The sequence below is a fragment of the Neofelis nebulosa genome, chromosome 15 (assembly GCF_028018385.1).
Source record: "Neofelis nebulosa isolate mNeoNeb1 chromosome 15, mNeoNeb1.pri, whole genome shotgun sequence".
NCBI classification, from domain to species: domain Eukaryota; kingdom Metazoa; phylum Chordata; class Mammalia; order Carnivora; family Felidae; genus Neofelis; species Neofelis nebulosa.
The window spans coordinates 19,921,988-19,942,333 of record NC_080796.1 but is presented as its reverse complement, the minus strand read 5'-3'; the positions used below and the strand labels follow the sequence as shown (position 1 = coordinate 19,942,333).

The 20,346-nt window shown below is 38.7% G+C and overlaps 1 protein-coding gene across 1 annotated transcript in view; it reads right to left on the bottom strand.

Annotated features, from left to right (window-relative positions):
* Positions 1-826: 826 nt before the first annotated feature.
* Positions 827-20,346, bottom strand: part of MROH9 (maestro heat like repeat family member 9) — an 89,699-nt gene continuing 70,179 nt past the window's right edge. The window contains exons 16-22 of the mRNA XM_058700399.1: positions 15,582-15,719; positions 12,906-13,082; positions 9,902-10,054; positions 9,684-9,800; positions 8,980-9,082; positions 2,834-2,896; positions 827-1,319 (exon numbers count right to left, since the gene is read on the bottom strand). Coding sequence (XP_058556382.1) covers positions 1,033-1,319; positions 2,834-2,896; positions 8,980-9,082; positions 9,684-9,800; positions 9,902-10,054; positions 12,906-13,082; positions 15,582-15,719 — 1,038 coding nt within the window. The 3' untranslated portion in view covers positions 827-1,032. The remainder of the gene's footprint in view (positions 1,320-2,833; positions 2,897-8,979; positions 9,083-9,683; positions 9,801-9,901; positions 10,055-12,905; positions 13,083-15,581; positions 15,720-20,346) is intronic.

Below are 20,346 nucleotides of genomic sequence, written 5' to 3'. Positions count from 1 at the left end.
CTCCTATGGCTTCTACCGTCCATGGCTGTCCCACAGGAGAAGCTGGTGTCCTTTGTCAACGGAACTAAACCCACTGGCTCAGAAGTCAGAGAGGTGGAAGGAGGACCCCAGGGCAGATGCAGTGACTGCTACCCCACACCAGTGTGGTGGGCCCACGAAGCGGTGGAAATGTGTGAGCGTTGCGAGTTGACACATTACAAAGACACAACACCTGAACCGTAGGGGTTACTGGTAGTTTCCTGTGGCTGGAGGGGTTGATGCCAGAGAGGGAGCACAGGGTGGGAGGGAGGTACGGTGAGGGGAATGAAAGATGAGCCCAAGCAACAGATCAGGCAAGACCACTGAGGACTTTCTGATGGGTCAGGATGGCGGGACACCAGATCCTGAGGGCAATGTTCACCACTAACTAGGACGGGTTATCCTATTTTCATTTCAAAAAGTTTAAAGTGATGGGCACAGCATCATCTTCCCCTCAGGCCTCAGCTCTCCCCATTCTTTCCTTGCCCACCTGTGTCCTTAACTCTTAAGTCTCTAGCTCTCCCCCAACACTCTTCTTGCCTCAGTGTCTCCAACAAGAATGCAAGAATACAGGGGCTCCCCTTGGTCTTGCAGTGCAAGTTCCGTTCCTTCCTTTTTGAAACTGCCCTGGGCAGCATTTGCCCAAGCAGGATGGAAACAGCCATGCTGTGACTCTCCTGAGAACAGAAACCCTGTTTATATCATCCAGATGTCCCCACCGCCTAGCATCGTGCCTGGTACTTGGAAGGTGTTCAGTAGACGCAGGTTGATTTGATCAAAATCAAGAGCTTCTCATCAAATGCTTTGCTTATATGATTTTTCAATTTTATTAGCGGATTTGATGAGGTGAACTCTCTGCTCAGCATCAAACATAAAGAAGCAATGGATTTCTCTATTTGAATAGAGAGTTAAGAAGCGACAGGAAAGGCTTCCAGCATCCTTCAGAAAAGCACGTACCTATAGACTCAAGTTATCAGGTGGGAAAGGAAAATCATTCCTCTTCTGGGAAGTTCTTCAAGTCTCATTCTTTACAAACATGTATACATAATTCTCATCGGTAAGTCCTTCCTTGTCACCATTGGTTTCCTTAATCTTCATAGGACTGCTGGCCAGGTTGTTGGGCCAGTTATAATTGTAAAGAGGCTTCAATTTTTTTATATAGATGAAGTGAAATAATCTTCGGAAGGTTTGTTTAACATGTGAGGACGTCAGTCTATGGGCTATTTCCTTAAAAATTTTGTGGGTGATTTCTGCCAACTGCCTGATGATGGGATCTTCATCCCAAAGCACTCTGTCAATAGCTGTTAAGAGCAGAAGAACCTTTAGTTCAAGACATCTCTTTCGTGGTCGAGAAGCTCTAACCCTGAACAAACACCATGTCTCACAGAGTCTCTCCTTCTCTCCTCTCCACCCTTAAATTTCACTATTTTGGCTAGAAGCAGCCAGGAGGTTTTATCTGCTATCCCCACCAGACCTCATTAAAAGAAAAATAGGAATTCTCACTAAACATTGACTGAGTGCCTGTCATGTGCTAAGCATTCTGCTACATGGCATAAATATATATTCATCAAGAGGCTCAGTAGTACTCATAATAATGAGAAAAGTTGGAATCTGTCTAAACATTCATCAACAGAGAACCACGTAAAAATCCGCCATATCATAAAATGAAATGGCACACACATATTACTACGATGATGCAAACCCCTGTTTCTTGGCATGAATATATGAATATTGGCATGAATATATGAGGAAATGAGAAAGTTACACAACTTTTTGATAATTCAAAAAATAAATATATAATAGCTTATATTCTTTAAAAATATCTGAGATAATACATATACCAAAAGGCTAATGTCATTGTATCCAGACACCAGGCTTGTGGGAGTTATTTTCTTCTTAACAAGAAGAAATGGGGGAGGGGAGGGGAGGGGAGGACAGATGTGGAAAAGGGAGGAGAAGGAGCAGGAAGAGAAGGAGGAGAGAAAGAAGATTCTGAGGACACGGAGGCAGAATTACAGGGCTTAGCATTTGCAGGTTGTCCACAGATAGGTGTTGAAGAAATTAGTGAATGGGGGGAATGAAGGAATAAAAAAGGAAGATCATAATGTGTCGATGTCGGTTCATCAGTTGTAACAAACATCTGGAGTGGGGGAGACGTTGATGGTGGGGGAGGCTGTGCAACATTGTGAGGGCAGGAGGTATATAGGAAATCTCTGTACCTTCCTGTCAATTTTGCTGTAAATCTAAAACTGCTTTAAAAAATAAAGTCTATTACACACACACACACACACACACACACACACACACACACACACACGGAAGGGAGGGAAGCTGCCACCCTATTTTCTATCCCACCTGTTTGTAAATCTGATCCTGATGAGGACATAGAGGGTAAGAGAGAGATGCCAAAGTTTGGACGTCTTGAGAGCAAACACTGTTCCTTAATTCTCTCCGGTGCAAGTGGAGAAAGGGGAGGGAACGGAAGGGAGGAAAGGAAGCAGAACAGGGAAAGGAAGAAAAGAAAAGAGAAGAGAAGAGAAGAGAAGAGAAGAGAAGAGAAGAGAAGAGAAGAGAAAAAAAGAAAAGAAAAAGAAGAGAAAAGAAAAGAAAAAAGAAAAGAAATAAAAGAAGAGAAGAGAAAAGAAAAGAAAAAAGATACCCTTTAACCTAGTTTTTCCGTTGATTCCTCCCTACCACCCTCCTCCCGTCCCTGGCACCATTATAGAACACATGTGAATTGAATCACAGAGAGTGAATTCATTTAGACTTATACATAACTCATACATACAGATTTCATTATAGCTTCAACACTTACCTTCAAGCATGACTTCAATTTCATCTCTGAGCAGTAAATGGCCACCTGATTTTGCCAAGTACCCTACGCACAAAGTAGTATTAGAGTGACCCCAAAATACATTGTGGAAATGCATCCTCTAATCTAGCTGCCTCCATAGCTTTCCTCAAAGCAAACCATGTCTTAGATTATCCTTGGAACACCTTTTAGTGCTTTCAAATAATTATTATTTAATGATACTTTTTATGGAGATATATTTATGTGTATCAATGTGCATAAATCATATTGGCACAGCTCAGTGCATGATTACTGAGAACATTTCTAGCTCCACTTAGGTCATTAAATAGAAAAACTGCTACCATTCCAGAAGTCTCTGGCATGCCCTTCCCAATCTCCTCCCCCACCCCTTAGACTATTCTTTAGCTCAACTTGTTGTTGAGCATTATTGGGAGATTCATCCAACTTCTTTAATGAAGCAATAGTTCATTCATTTCCACGGCTACATATCAGGAGTTGGCAAATAAAGTTTTCTTGGAACAAAGCCAAGCTCATTGGCTCATCTATTTATGTATTATCCATTGCTACTTTTAGCCATTCTGCTTTTATGGCAGAGCTGAGTAGTTTTGACAGAGACCAGACAGTACTCATATTTTAAAATAATTACTATCTGTTCCTTTACAGAAAAAGTTTGCTGAACGCTGTTATATGATACTCCATCTTATGAATGCAGCATTTAAAAAAATCCATTCTGCTGCTGCTGAACAATTTGAGGCTATACGAATAATGATATTATCGTGGGCATTCTTGTACATGAATTTTGGTATGCATTTGTACGCATTAATGTTTGGTATGTAGCTAGCAGAAGACTTATTGGCTAAGGGATATGCTTATCTTCCCCTTTAATCGTTACCGTTAAACAGTTTCCAAAGTGGTTGTATCAATTTTCACTCCCACCTGTAACTATGAACATTTCCATTGCTTTGCCTCCTACCGCTTGACGTTGTTAGTCTTTTTCCTTTCAGTTATTCTCATGGATTTGGTGGCATCGCACTGTGATTTTCTTTGCTGTTTTGGTCATGATTAATAAGAATTTTATATAGTGTTTATTGGCCACTTCTATATTTCTTTTGTAAAATGCCTGTTCTAACAAGTCCCTTGCCTGTTTTTATATTGAGTTGTCTTTTACTTATATGTTTGTAGGCGTTTTTATTCTGGGTACTAATCTTTTTAAATGTTACATGCCTTACAAATTCTTCTCCTGCTTTGGGGCTAAACTTTTCCATTTTTTTTTTTTTTTAATAAACAGAAGTCTTTAATTTTAATGTAGTCCAGTTCACCATCTTTATCTTTATGGTGAGTGAATTTTGGGGTCCTTATAAGAAATCTTTGCTGTCTCAAGGTCATCCTGATATCCTACTACTCAGTATTTACTTCTAGAAGCTTTATTGTGTTACCTCTTACATTTTTGGATTGTAGATCCAACTGTAATTATATTGCATAAAATAGGAGTCAAGACATTTTTTATATCCCTGTGTGATTAACCCAGAACCGTTAAAGCAAACACTGTCCTTTCCCTATTGCTGCGCAGGGTCACTTGTATCATAATTGTGTGTGTGGCGGGGGCGGGGGGGGGGTAGTGTCTTGACTTCATTCGATCACAATGCCACTGCCACATTACCTTCATGGATACTGTGTCCTGATATCTACCCAGTACTATAAGTTTTCAACGTTGTGGTTCTTCCTTAAATCATCTTGGTTATTGTCAAACCATTACATTTTCATGTAAAACTTAGAATCAGCTTGTCTCATTTCACACGCAGACACACCACACACACACACACACACACACACACACACACACACACTCACACTCAGAGCCCCTGGCGAGATTTTGTTTGGGATTGCACTGAATTTACAGATCAGTTTGGGGAAGAGTCGAAGTTACCATACTCTCTTGATCCTTTAGTCCACCAACATTATGTATCTAAGTTTCTAAAAATTGTCTCAGGGTTTTCTGGTTTTCTGTGTACCCATCTTGGGCATCTTTCTGTAGTTTTATTTTGAGTTATTTCAGGATTTTTTGGTGCTATTGTATTAGGCATTTTCAAAAATTTGATTTCCCGATGGTTTATTCTTAGTGTATAGAAATCCAATTGATCTTTGTATTTTGATGCTATGTCTAGAAAGCTTGCTAAATTTATGTATTAATTCAAACAATTTTTCTGAATTCCTTCCAGTGTTCTAAATATTTTTAAATATAATTATTTATCTACATATTTTAAAAGTTTTATTTTCCTTTGTCCAAACCTAGATGTGTTATTTCTTGTTATTACCTTATTTCAGTTTTGGAAAATTCTTGGCCTTTACCCTTCAAATATTTTTGTCTCATTCTTCTTCCTCTCTCCTTATGGATGTATATTTCTCACCTTTTCACCATGTCTCATACTCTTACGCTCTTTTCCTATTTTCTACTCTTATCTCTTCAAACTTTGATCTTGAAGCTGAATATTTTGTTCTGACAGATCTAATTCTCAAAGTCTCTTTTCAGGTCTTTCTAATCTGCTGTTCATTTTACCCACTGAATTATGCATTCCATTTTATTAATCTTTTAAACTCATTTATAATTTCTATTTTAAATCTCATACCTACTTCAAGAATTGTATATCCTGGATTCTATTTCCATTGTTTGGTTTTTTTCTTGCATGAAAAAATTCTTTCTATATGTCTGTTTTTTAAAATTTTATTTTATTAAATGTCAGCTATTTTGTACAGAATTCTATGCCGCTAATGGGAATTTTTAGGAATTTCTCGTCTTTTCTTATGGATTTATAAAGAATCTTCGGACAGTGAGAACTCACCCTTCATTTGTGGTGTCATCTCAATTTGGGTTCTGACTGTTTATAGTGGTTTTGCCCTGCAGAAGTATTTACTTTTTTTTCATAGTTTATCAATCTTTTCCTCATGGTTCCTAGATTTTGACCTTTACTTTAGAAAGGTCTTGCCCACCCCATGACTATACAATAAATTTTTCCAAACTATTCTACTTTTATTTATCATTATGGTTTCATTTTTAGCATATGAGCCTTTGACTATCTGGAATTTATTTGAAGTAAGTAAGATAGGAATGAAATAATTTTTGAAATTCCAGATGGCTCACCAGGTGTCCCGAAGCTATTTAAGGAAGATTCTATATTCTCATCACTGTTAGTTAAAGCCAATGATTCACTTTAAAACACTGCATGTTTTGATAGTTATTTCTGGACGGTACTTTGTTCTACTTGTTTGTCTATTTATTCCATGTGATTTTAAGTACTGTAGCTGTATTAATATCTGATAGAGCTAGTCCCCCACCCCCACCCCTGGCCCCATCTTTTTTTTTTTCTCTTGGTCAGAATTTCCTGGATATTCTTGCATGCTAACTTTCCACATTATTTTTAGAATCAACATGTCAGTTTTGCAAAAAGAAAGCCATACTGATATTCGAATTGGCAGTTCATTCCATGCATAGATCCATGTAGGAAAGAATTGGCACATTTTATTTTCTTTGTTTTTTTTTTTTTTTTTAAGTTTATTTATTTATTTTAGAGAGGGGGAAGGGACAGGGAGAAAGGGAGAGAGCGAATCCCAAGCAGGCTCTGTGGAGCCCGATGTGGGGCTTGGATGCACGACTCTGAGGTCGTGAACTGAGCTGAAATCAAGAGTTGGACGCTCAACCGACTGAGCCACCCAGGCACCCCAGAATTGGCACATTTTAAAATTTGATTCTTTCTTTCCCAAAATTTGGTTTATACCCTTCTACTTTTTCAGATCTTCTTTGTGTCTTTCAGTAATACTTGCAAGTTTTTTTTTTTTTTTCCATTGAAATATTGCACGCATTGTAGTTTCTTTTTCCATCCCCCTTCCTTCCTTTCGTCTGTCCATACTTCTTTCATTCCTTCCTCCTTCACTCATCTCCCACCCTCCCCCCGGGACTCTTATTTCTTTTTCTTTTCTTCCTTTCCCCCCTCTTTGCTGCTCTCTCCTTTTCCCTTCCTTCTTCTTTCCTCTCTCTTCTTTTCATTCCATTTAGGATTTTGTAGGCACTATTCTACTTTATTTTAGGGTTGAATACCGAAGTGGAGAAATCTAAGGCCAGATTTACTTATTTTGTAACTTATAGATGACATTTCCCCCCCAAATGCTCAAAGAATTCTTTAACTGTGAAGTTCCATAACTTTATTAAGAAATGACTTAATGCTGCATTCTGTATAAAATGTTTCTTGAAAAAACATTTTATCAAACCTCAGTTTATTTAATTCTTTTATTTCTTAAATTATACCTTTTTTTAAAGTTTATTTATTTTGAGAGAGACAGAGAGCATGAGCAGGGAAGGGGCAGAGACAGAGGGAGAGAGAGAGAATCCCAAGCAGGCTCTGCACTGTCAAGGCAGAGCCTGACGTGGGGCTCAAACTTAACCAAACCATGAGATCATGACCTCAGCCGAAACCGAGAGTTGGATGCTTAACCGACTGAGCCACCCAGGAGCCCTTTAAGTTATACCTTTGGAATGAATGCCTTTTTGCTCTAATCATTTTCTTTTTAAAAATTTTTTTAATTTTTTTAATATTTATTTATTTTTGAGAGAGAGAGACAGAGACAGAGGCAGAATGCGAGTCTGGGAGGGGCAGAGAGAGAGGGAGACACAGAATCCAAAGCAGGCTCCAGACTCTGAGCTGACCGCAGAGAGCCTGACACGGGGCTCAAACTCATCAGCCATGAGAACATAACCTGAGCCGAAGTTGGACGCTTAACTGCCTGAGCCACCCAGGTGCCCCTAGTCATTTTTCTTCTTCAGGGATATTTATGCATAGTTGGCATTTCTTTTATCTATCTTCTGGATTGCTCATTGTCCCTTAACTTTTCAAACTGTTTCTTGCCAGTTTCATTCCTCTTGCTAGCATTTCTCAACCCTGTACCTGTTGTTCCTTCCTTCCTAAGGTTCTCAACAATATATATTTTCTCTTCTGCTGGTTATAGTGTACTAATGGTTATAAAGTTTTTTTCTTACGCTTTCCCCCCATTCTTTGAAAGCTGATTTTTCCTGTGCTCCCGTTCTCCTATCATATACTGCCTGTGTGTTGATATTATACCTTAGATCTTTACATAACAAAGTTTTGAGTTCACAGAAATATATATCATGGTTTTTATCTGGTCTGTAGAAACATTTTCTAATTTTTTTTTCTGTCCTCTATTTTCCCCATGGAAATACCTCTGTAGAAAGATAATGCCTTTTTCAATTATTTATTTTGGGATCTTGCAATATTAGTTATAGAGGACTGTTTGCAGAAAGTTCCAGGGTAGAATTCAGGATAGGAGCTCTTTCTGGTTTGAAATAAAGTTCTTATGACACAGGATTTTCTGCACGTTTGTGTTGCGTTGCTCCTCTAAGCCCCAGAGAGATCATGAGCTCTAGTGATGAGCCTGGTTTGATTTGTGTTCTACCTTCGCTGACTGACAGACTCCTCTCTACAAGTCCGGCTGACATGACTATTTCCTCAGTCCTGGGTGCCCCTGCTACTCCATGATGCTAAATAGGGTCAAGGGAAGATCCCACTACCAAACAGGGAACTCACCTCCTGTCATTCCAAATAAAGGTTTATTAATTTTGATCTTTATGGTAACAAACTAGTGAGGGGGGAAAAAACCCCTGTTTGGTCAGGTTTGTACAAGATCAAAAACTTTAGTTGTCCTCTGTTAGAATCTTCCTGCACCTCCCCTCCCCCCACAACACTTTTGAAAGAACTTTATTGGATTGAGTAGCATTTCCTCATCTGTAATTTGTAGTTACAGTTGTCCTGTTTTATTGAAGATGGTATTTGTATTTTTTATATTCTTCCTGCTCTTTGGGTAGTGATTTTTAGGCAGCGAAGGGGAAGAATTAGCAATGGTTTGCCACCATCTTAAAATCTGAAATTCATCCTGTTGAATACACTTTGTATAATAATACTTACTGTGTTAGCAAATAGAACTCAATTCTCATCACAAATCTAACTTTGATTAATAGATACCACCATGGCAGGTGCTGCCCCTCATAAACCAAGAAAATTTGTATTTAGCAGACTTCCAGCTGCTACCCCATTCTGTACCTTGTAAGGCAAATTAAAAAATGAGAATTGAATTTTATTTACCAATTAAAATAACTGATGCTTTCCTCAGATATATTCGGGAGCTTCTCAGGAACCCCAAGGTGTCAGATATCAAATCTGTAATGTAGTTCTCATGAGAAACAAGCTGAAAATAAAATGAGGGGGGGAAAAAAAAACCTCAGTCATTGGCAAAAGCACGTTTCTTCTAGAGAGGCTTCCAGAAAAAAGATCTTGGTTGCTTATACCAAATTAGGACCAATTTAAACCTTGGAGATTTCTATGTATACACTTTACCCTTTTGTTTGTAGATGTTATTCAGTTTATTATATGATTCCTAAGCCCAACTTTGTGTTTCCAACTTTTACGTAGCATTCTTCCAGCCCCGCTTGTCTATTGCTGCAATTCATGCTGGTTTCCAGAGCACCAGCTCATTAAGATGATGACAGAGTAACTCCAGTTTTGTTTCTGGTGATCTGAAATGCTGTTCCTCCCTTTATCACCATCCGGAGCTCAAAGTAGGTGGGTTGGAGAAAGATAATCAGAGGCGATCCATGTTGGGGAAGAAGTGGAAAATTTATTTTTTTTCTGGTCTTAAGCCCTAGCTTGTAACTATTCGTGTCTTATCTTTTCTTCACATTCCTTCTCCAGGGTCCACTCCTGTCCCTGCCACACCTTCCATCACTTTGGGTCTCCTTTCAAGTTATTTCTAGAACTCCTAAGGTAGTAAACATTGTGGGGTTACTTACAAGATTGTTACAGATGTTGAGCACCACCAGCTCAAAATTGTAATATTTGTCTTTGAGCAAATAAGATGTTGACCAGTTTAATTCTGAGGTACAGATTGTTAGTGTATGTCTACATGCCTGTGAAGCAGAAAAAGGTCACTGAAGATCTGCTCGTCTGATGTTACCAAAAACACTATGATTCTCTGCAAAACTAGGAAAAACGAGATCACAGGACTTACTTTAACTACACTGATATCTGTGTCCTCCAAAAACAGGATCAGGGGCACCAAGCCTCCGAGAACCACATCATTTAGCATCCACGTGTAATGACTCATGTCCCTGAGTAATTCACCAAAGTGTCGAATGGCCATACTCCGAATGCCTTCATTACTCTACAATATGCACACAGAGAAAGGTCACATCTGAGGATATTACTAAGGCTTTTTTTTTTTTTAATAAAATTTTTTTTTAACGTTTATTTTTGAAGCAGAGAGAGACAGAGCATGAACGGGGGAGGGGCAGAGAGAGAGAGAGAATCGAAAGCAGGCTCCAGGCTCTGAGCCATCAGCCCAGAGCCCCACGCGGGGCTCGAACTCACGGACCGCGAGATCGCGACCCGGGCTGAAGTCGGACGCTTAAACCAACTGAGCCACCCAGGCGCCCCTAAGGCTTTTTTATTTAAGCAGTGGGAGATACATATCTCACACTTGTGTATATATGTTTAAATATATTTACATGTATATATACTATATGTGTATATATACCATGTAGATATATGTACATACATACATATATATAATTATAATTATCATTTTTAGAAAAGATTCATCTCAGTCGAAGTAGTCAGCTTTTTTCTGATTGGAAAATAAAGATTCGCTTACTCAAATTCAGATGCATTATGAAAATTCCCTGTGAAAAGTGTTTCTTAAATTCAGGAAGATGGTATTTAAGAACGTTCTAAAAATATAAATTGGAATAATCTGTATAACCTGGAAGTAATTTCTATAAAGGTACTTAAAGTAACCATGGTGCATTCAAAGGCTGGAGGCCTTTGCAGATTACTGGTGAATACCAATGGGAACTCTTTGCATATTGGCATAAGAACCAGGTTTCTAAGAGCTTGCTTATGCCAAATAGGAAGGTTTTGGGATTATAAAAAGCTAGGAGAGAAAAACTGCAAGTCAGAGAAGAGGTTAATCTTTAAAAATATCGTATCACTTCCCAGTTTTTGTTCATGATTTCATTAATTGCTTTTCCTTTCTGTTTTCAGAAATATATTAGATATATTCCCAGCAAAATACAAATGGCTAATGTGGCTTTGTATGTTCCTTCCCGGAGGTAACAAACGTGGATCAAAGCTCAAACCTAAAGCAATGGTCAAGTCATGTCCTTGGGGCTAGGAAGCTGATGTAAACAAGCAAAGCAGGTAGCAGGGAGAGGAGGGGGGCTTGAAGCAGAGGGCTCTCGCCTCTCTCAGAGAGGGCACCCAGCTCCTGCAGACCGTTGCCAAATGGGTTTGTGGGCTCCAGTATTCTCAAATCTTCTGGTATTTCATTTACAATTCAGATTTCTGGGAGAAATCTCCCAGTTTAAAAATAATGGACTCAGACAACAGTCTAAATGTAACACAAATGACATAAAATGACAGCCAAATGTAACACACCCACAAAGTGCATTCATCTGTGGGTTACCTGTTGTATCCTTAGTCTATAGGAAGATATGCTAACCATTGAAAGCCTATCTGGACCAGTGGAAAGAGCTTTTAGTGCCCCACACCTGATGAAATCCTGTTTTTATTCCCCATAGATTAAGCTTGAGCAAATTATTCTTTTCTTTTAAAATGGAGACACATAGTGGGGCGACTGGGTGGCTCAGTTGGTTAAGCGGCCGACTTTGGCTCAGGTCATGATCTCGCGGTCCGTGAGTTCGAGCCTTGCATCGGGCTCTGTGCTGATCGCTCAGAGCCTGGAGCCTGTTTCGGATTCTGTGTCTCCCTCTCTCTGACCCTCCCCCGTTCATGCTCTGTCTCTCTCTGTCTCAAAAATAAATAAACATAAAAAAAAATTAAAAGAAAATGGAGACACATAGTGTCATAGTTTCATTGATATCCAGTAGTTTTCAAATACTCTATGTCCAAGGGATGACTTAGGGTAAATCGATATTTGGTACTTTCCTCTCTGATTTTGCCTCTTTTCATTTGGTTTGGTTTGATTATTTATTTATTTAGTTTAGTTTAGTTTTTTTTTCCCCAAATAATAAATAATTTATTACATGGACATTCCCACTACTTATTAGCTGTGTGAACTTGGCCAAATATTCATTTCTCTTTGCTTTATTTTCCTTACATGTAAACTGGATAATAGTAATAGAGTTGTTTAGAGAATTATATGAGGTAGTCCATGTAAATCCCTTAGAATAGTGATTGGTACTTAGTAAATGCTCAATAAATCCATTTACCATTATTATTACTATGTCCTTATGAAAATAATTTTTGCCACTAAATTTATTCTTTTTTTATAATTTAATAATCTGTGCCCTTCTTCAATGAAACCTGAATAATTAAGAGCCTATAAATTTTGGCAAAATAATTTTCTACGAAATAATTCTCTGGTTCACAAACAACTCATAGAAGTGTTTAAAAATAAATAGATTCTCCATGGCATATCAAAGTGTTGTTGCTTATTAAAATATCTTGCTTTCACCCAACTTTTCTAGAACACATTTACTATACAAAATGAGAATTTTCAAAATGCACAACTTTTTGATGAAAGACCTTTTACTTAGAGTTTTATATGATAATAACTAACGCATTTGGGGCATTGTACCCGTCATCTCTAATGCCCATAATACACGTGCCACTCTCTCTATTTTATAGGTGGAGAGGCTGGAACATTAAGAGACTAAATCACCTGCTCAAGATTTCACAGCTCATAAGAGGCAGAACAGGGATTTGAACCCAGGGAATCCAGACCCAGGGTTAGCCGAGATACAGCTACTGAGCTACAATTCCTCTTTCATGCAAAGACAGAGGCTATTTTTTGCTTCTCTTTTCTTATGGGCTGACTTTTCCAGGTTCTCACGGGTTAGTTTTATATGTATATAACTATATAGAGAGAGATTGTACTTCTTTGACTCATATTGTTATCTCTGGAAAAGATGGTGCTTCTGCACAAAATGACTATCTTCTGGGCCTTCAGCTTATCTATAAAACCGAATGATGTCACGTATGTAACTGTAACTCACGTGATCCATCAGAGGGCAGTAGCTGGAAGCAATCCTAATACACAAAGAAGAGTAGGTCACCTTGTCCAGTTTGCCTAAGAGTCTTCGAAGGGTGAGTAAGGCCCGAATTATAACAGTCTTTTCTTTTGAGAGGAAGGCATCCAAGATGGATATTAATAAGCTGCAGACATTTTCTATCTATAGATACAAGAGGAAAATGGTTGGATTTTGGAGCTAGAAGGAGACTTGAGGTAGCATTTGGTACCAAACACACCAGAGTTTGGGCAGCATGCAGGGGTGTGGAGGGGTTGCCCCCAGACGGTCAACTGTCACATTGTCAAAAATTTTGTAAGCTGATTGTTAAAACAGACTCTCAACTCTAGACAACAAACTGATGGCTGCCAGAGGGGAGGGGGGTGGGCAGAGGGTGAAATAGGTGAAGGGGATCAAGAGTACACTTATCACAATGAACACCCCATGGGTGAGGTATAGAGTTGTTGAATCACCCTATTGCACACCTGAAACTAATATAACACGGCATGTTAACTACACTGGAATCAAAATTTAAAAAGTCACTCTTAAAAACCAAGTTTGGTAAATCTGTAAAGAAATAAAACAAAGGTAATAAATACTCAAAACTTATCACTTCCTATTTCTTTGCCTCCAGTTTACTCTTATATGCCATTGAGGGCATATGGCACACGTATCCTATCTGTATGGTAGGAATATTAAATTGTGATGTGCTACTGTGTATCCCTCCCCAATTCTTTGTTTAATGACGCCCCTTTGACAGCTTGAAATTAGCCGCATTGAGAGTACCTACACCAGAGAAATTGGTGTTATTTCCAGAGAGGTGACCTTTAAGCATTCACCAGCACGTCATGAACAGTGTGACCTCTAAACCGGGTGCCAGTGACTTGTGTGGACGTGAGAGCCACCGAGCTGCTGAGCCAAGGCCTGGGAGTCAGAGACAGCAGATTATAAAGCAAGGAAAAAGGCAAAAAGGAGACACCTTCTCTTCTCAAAGAAGAGAAACAAAGGCTGGAAAGAAAAGAAGCAAAAGAAACAGAGACCATTTACCAAAAAAAATAGCCAGAGGCCTTCCCTCTGGCTAGAAAGTTGTCTTTACCAATAGATAGTTTGTGATCTCAACCCAGCTCCCTCTCCACTGTTTCTCTCTTTCTCTCCTAGCTAACCTTGACATAGAATCTTCCTTTCAGTTGTTAATAACATTGGGAAGAGTGCCAGACAAGGCGATAAATAACTCTGATTACTAATAGCATATACACTGACATGTGTGATTTATCTAAAGCAAACAGACCATGGCTCATGTCTCTCTAAGCGCAAAAATGGGTGCCCACTGACCCGCTTTGAGCATTCAGAGACCATGCTTCATAGATAAACAAGGATTTATTATTAAATTTATTATGCAATCAACAATGGGTTATGGAATCAGCATAATGCCATTATGCGAGATACTTTGGGATGGGTGAAGTAGGTGATGGGGATGAAGGAGTGCACTTGTGATGAGCACTGGGTATTGCATGTAACTGCCACTAAATTGTACATATGAAACTAATATTACACCGTATGTTAACTAACTGGAATTCAAAAAACAACTAAGGAAAAAGTAATTTATAAGAGAATTACAAAACGTAAGGGTATGCTTAGATTCAATCTTCCTGGAAAGCAAGAAGTGTTCACGTGATTCAGTAGGAAACAGCATAAGACAGTGATCCTCAAGTTTAAACTGTGTTAGAATCACTTGGAAGACTTACAAAAACACGGGTTGGTGGCCCCCCCCCGCCCCCACCCCAGGATTCCTGATTCCACAGGCCTGGGGTGGGGCCTGACAATTTGCATTTCTAACAAGTTTTCTGGGAGATGCTAACACGGCTGGCCCAAGCATCATACATAGAGGATTTTTTTTTTAAGCTTATTTATTTATTTTGAGACAGAGCAAGAGAGTCGGGGAGGGGCAGAGAGCGAGGGAGAGAGAGAATCCCGGGCAGGCTCTCCACTGTCCGCACAGAGCCTGACTCGGGGCTCGAACCCACAAACCGTGTGAGATTATGAGAGTCAGACGCTTAACTGACTGAACCACCCAGGTGCCCCATAGAGAATTTTTGATATGAAGTATTGTATAAGCGACTGCTGACAGTTGCTGTGGCTCTGAGAAGAACGAGGCTGCCAGGTCAGAATATTCCGCGGAATTTGACTTGAGCTGAAAAAGGAGACAAATGTGAATATGTGTGGGTGAAGGAGGAACGTGTTGTGAGGTGTGGAAGAAAAACCTTGAGCGAGGGCCCCAAGATCGGAATTAATGTGTCAGCACCTGTGTGTATTGAAGGGGAAATTAACTTAACGTGTGAGTGGTTTTGACTGAAAGAAAAGAGTTTGTGTAGGACGATGCTGCTCAATTCCGAGGGCAATGAATGATTTTGTGGGGAAAATGTACACAAGGTCATTACACTCCTGAATTTACTTACACTACCAGTTCTACTCAACCCAATTTTCTTGCCGATAAAACATCAGGCTTTGATACTGGTTTAGCTGTTAGAAACTGAGAAATATCAATGTTTTATCAGTAAAGATATTGAGCAATATCAAATCTCAGGTTAACTTTGATGGTGATGGCATTCACAAACCACACCCACCCCCCTCCCCCCCCCCACACACACACACATTCGAGAGTACCTCATTGATAACTGGCGCCATGTTGGCAATTTTCTGGAGGCTCAGTTTGCTAACTGCAGGATTGGAGTCATTGACCCAGTTTCTGAAGAGAACCAAAAATTCTTCTGGGAATGGGTCCTTGAAGAAGTTATTCAGAAGCTGCAAGAAAACAGTCAACAAGATCATAAGCAGAATAAAGGCCAATGCACGATTCAGTCATAAAAATCAAGACATTCTCGGTAAAACCATAGCATGAATCTCACTAAAATTCCAAATGCTTATATGTATCGCTACACACATTTCTGTGTTCATAATTTCTGAGTTCTCTGGAAGGAAAAGTAGCAGTCATAATAGGAAATAAATGCATATATATCTATATATCATCTGTATCTATATCTGTATATGTCTCTAGTTGACCTTTGATCAACACAGGTTTGAACTCTCTGGGTCCACTTATATGCAGATTTTTTACACCACAGTACTATAAATGTATTTCCTTTTCCTTATGATTTTTTAAAATAGCATTTTCTTTTCTCTAGCTTACTTTATTGTTAGAATACAGTATATAATACATATAACATACAGAATATGTGTTAATTGATGGTTTATGTCATTGGAAAGGCTTCCAATCAACAGTAGGCTATCAATGGTTAGGGTTTTGGGGGACTCAAAGTTACATGTGGATTTTTGATGGCATGGAGGTCAGTGTTCCAACTCCCGTGTTGTTAGAAATTAAATATATATATATATGTGTGTGTGTGTGTGTGTGTGTGTGTGTGTGTGTGTGTATTGTTTTTCTCTCCATTCTCAGGAACTTAGTGACTCAATTTAAATTACCTCCCTCTCTCTGGGGCGCCTGGGTGGCGCAGTCGGTTAAGCGTCCGACTTCAGCCAGGTCACGATCTCGCGGTCCGTGAGTTCGAGCCCCGCGTCAGGCTCTGGGCTGATGGCTCGGAGCCTGGAGCCTGTTTCCGATTCTGTGTCTCCCTCTCTCTCTGCCCCTCCCCCGTTCATGCTCTGTCTCTCTCTGTCCCAAAAATAAATAAAAAATGTTGAAAAAAAAAAATTAAAAAAAAAATAAAATAAAAAAAAAAAATAAATTACCTCCCTCTCTCAGATTGTAGTTCGGTAGGTGAATTCCTTAACAGAGAATGGTTATATATACTCGGAGGCCGTGCCTACCATGGGCCAGGCACTATGCTAGTAAATGGGGAAACAGTAGTGAGCAAAACAGTCTCAATCTATGACCTTGTGGTCATGACTGGCAAGAAAGGCTGATACTGTACAACAATGCTATACTACACTATAAGAGATAGGATACTATGCCAATGAAAACAGAGTTGCTAATTGTGATCAGTACTAGCAAGAAAAGCTACAAGGTGCCACAAAAACATTTAAAGGAGAACTGAATTTGGGCGCCTGGGTGGCGCAGTCGGTTAAGCGTCCGACTTCAGCCAGGTCACGATCTCGCGGTCCGTGAGTTCGAGCCCCGCGTCAGGCTCTGGGCTGATGGCTCGGAGCCTGGAGCCTGTTTCTGATTCTGTGTCTCCCTCTCTGTCTGCCCCTCCCCCGTTCATGCTCTGTCTCTCTCTGTCCCAAAAATAAAAAAACAAACAAACAAAAAAAAAAACGTTGAAAGGAGAACTGAATTTAGATTGTGCATTTGTAGACTGAAATTAGAATGAGGATTGTTATTTAGATTTGGACTTGAAAGCAGAGTTGGCATTAGCTAGATAAAGTGTTTGGAGAAGATAACCCCAAGGAAGGTAACCCATGTGCAAAGGCCCTGTGGTAGATGAGCAGGGTGTGTTTGAACATCTGAAAGAAGGCCAGAGTAATAGGATGAGAAGGGAAGAGAAGACTGAAAGGTAGTGAGGCTGGAGAGCGGGCAGGGATGGGGAGGCCAGTTTATGGAGTTTTAGTATTTAATAGCTAATACCCAAAATGAAGATGTGATTACCACAAGCCTTTATACATCTAGTAACTAGCAGCCAAAATATACATATTTTAAAAATGTCTTAGAAACACAAGTGACAGTTTAACAAAAAACATTTCAAGAATTTAAAATATGACTAAGGTCAAGTACACAGAAAAATAGAGAGCAAGAGAGCAAAAGTGAGAGGGAGGGAGAGACCATATATTCTTTTCAACATTCCAAACAACTTTCACAGAAATTGATTATCAGATCAAAAAAATCAATAACTTCCCTAAAACAAATCATTTAAAAAGCACCTTTAAAAAAGTCATGATGTATGTAAGAAAAGAAGAAACCAAGAAGAAAGTTTAAATGGAAGAAAAAAGCCCATAAGCACTTGGAAATTTAAGAGAATTCTCCCTTTTGTGGATCAAAATGGTAAACCACAGAGGAACTCAAACATACAACAAAGATTACTGCAGAACAATGAAAATGAAAATAAAATAGATGTGTACACGGTGGTTGGAAGTAAATGCACAACTTGACTTCGCTTGAAAAGAAGTGTTAAAAATGAATACATTATTTATTTCCTGAAATTATGAGAAATAAAATATCACAAGCAATAAGAACATGCTAAAGAAAACTGGTATAAGAAAATAACAAGGAGAGAAGCAGGGGTTATGGACTTGGGAATTAGAAACACAGTGGATTAATCAATCTAATGGCTGTGCTATGGGAAAAAAAAGCATTATAATAGACAAATTTTGACCAATATCATATTAAAAAGAACAAACAAAATGAACAGTGAGAAAAGGGGTGTGACATAGATTGAACTTTAAAGAGAATATTGGATATTCTCTATGTCAATGGTTCCTAACCAAGATGCACACTAGGATCTTCTGGGACAGCTTTTCTTTTCTTTTCTTTTTTCTTTTCTTTTCTTTTCCTTTTCTTTTCCTTTCTTTTCTTTTTTCTTTTCTTTCTTTCTTTCTCTTTCTTTCTTTCTTTCTTTCTCTTTCTTTCTTTCTTTCTTTCTTTTTTAATGTTTATTTATTTTTGAGAGAGAGGGAGAGCACGAGTTGGGGGGGAGCGAACAGGAGGAAAAGGAGGAAAAGGGTTAGAAGCAGGCTCTGCCCTGAGACTAGAGAGCCCAATGCAGGGCTCAAACTCACGGATGGCAAAATCATGAGAAACTATATCCATTAGAAATAGACACTAAAGTGTACTCATTGCTTTTGGAATATCATGTCTTCTTGGCCTTTACTTGAACCATGATGTATTCTTTTTTTTTAGTCAGGAGATCATTTGGACAATGTTGATATATTCAGTTCAAATCTAATATAACAGAGTTTATATTAGCTTTTTATGGCTTTATGTTTGCCTCATCTTTCTCTCACCTGGAAAAACTTGGTGCCAACAGTATTAATATATTTGCTTACTTGCTTTCTGCTGTAAAATTTATACCATAGTCTTAAAATTATAGCATCAACATACAGTATCTATAAACCTCCTGGATAAAAGTGAATATTTCTTTACAGAATTTTTTTTGTCCTTAGAATATATTTCACTAAGGATGTATTTATTGTCAAAGTACATGTTCATAGGTCACTTTATATCCTTCACAAATGTGTGTATTTGAGGGAGAGACACAGAGACAGAGAGAGAAATATACCATTCACTGAGAAAAACACCAAGATCAGAATGGGTAAATGGGCAAGGGAGAGGTCAGATAATTCACAAAATGGAACTTTAAAGGCCAAGGCAAAAACACATGATTCAGGAAAGTAATTTGAACACAAGTAACAATATGGTATCCTTATTTTTCATACATCAGGATCATATACCTAGAAAATCCAAAGGAATTAACAAAAATATTATTAGAATTACTGTTAGGGCATAGGAGAGTAGCTGAATTTAAGACAATACAGTCTAATTTTCCTGAACATCCCCAGCAATAATGAGCTTGAAAATTGAATGAAAAAGGCCACATTTGGGAAAACAGTATGGAGGTTCCTCAAAAAATTAAAACTAGAAATACCAGATGATCCAATAATTCCACTATTGGGTATTTTCCCAAAGAAAACAAAAATACGAATTCAAAAAGATACATGCACCCCTATGTTTATTGCAGCATTATTTACATTAGTCAAGATATGGAAGCAACCCAAGTGTCCATCCATAGATGAATGGGTAAAGATGTGGCACACACACAGCGGAATATTATCCAGCCATTAAAAAGGTGAGATGTTGCCTTTGCAGCAACACGGACGGACCTAGAGAGTATCACGCTGACTGAAATAATTCAGAGAAAGACAAATACCACACGGTTTCACTCATATGTGGAACCTAAAAAACAGAACAAACAAATAAACAAATAAGAAGCAGAATCAGGTTTGTAAATACAGAGAACAAACTGATGTTTGTCAAAAAGAAGAGGGAGGGGGAGAGGGATGGGCAAAATGGTGGAAGAGAGTGGGAGAGACAGGCTTCCAGTTATGGAATGCATAAATCACGGGAATAAAAGACACAGCACTGGGAACACAGTGGTATCGTAATAGCGTTGTGTAGTGAAAGCTACACATGCAGTGATCATAGCATAATCGTAGAGTCATAGAATCACTATGTTGTACACCCAAACCTACCATAATATTCGGTGGTAGCTATCTCAAAACACAAAACAAACCCGAAAACCTGTACCCAAAGTGATACTTAATAAAGATAAATTTGAGAACCAAAACAAAGAAGCCACATTTACACTGACAGCTTAAAATAACACAAAGTATGTAAGAATTCCAAAATTAATATGTAAGACTTATATGAAAATGGCAAAATATTGAATAAAAAAAGAGAAGTGGAAATATTGTAAAAATT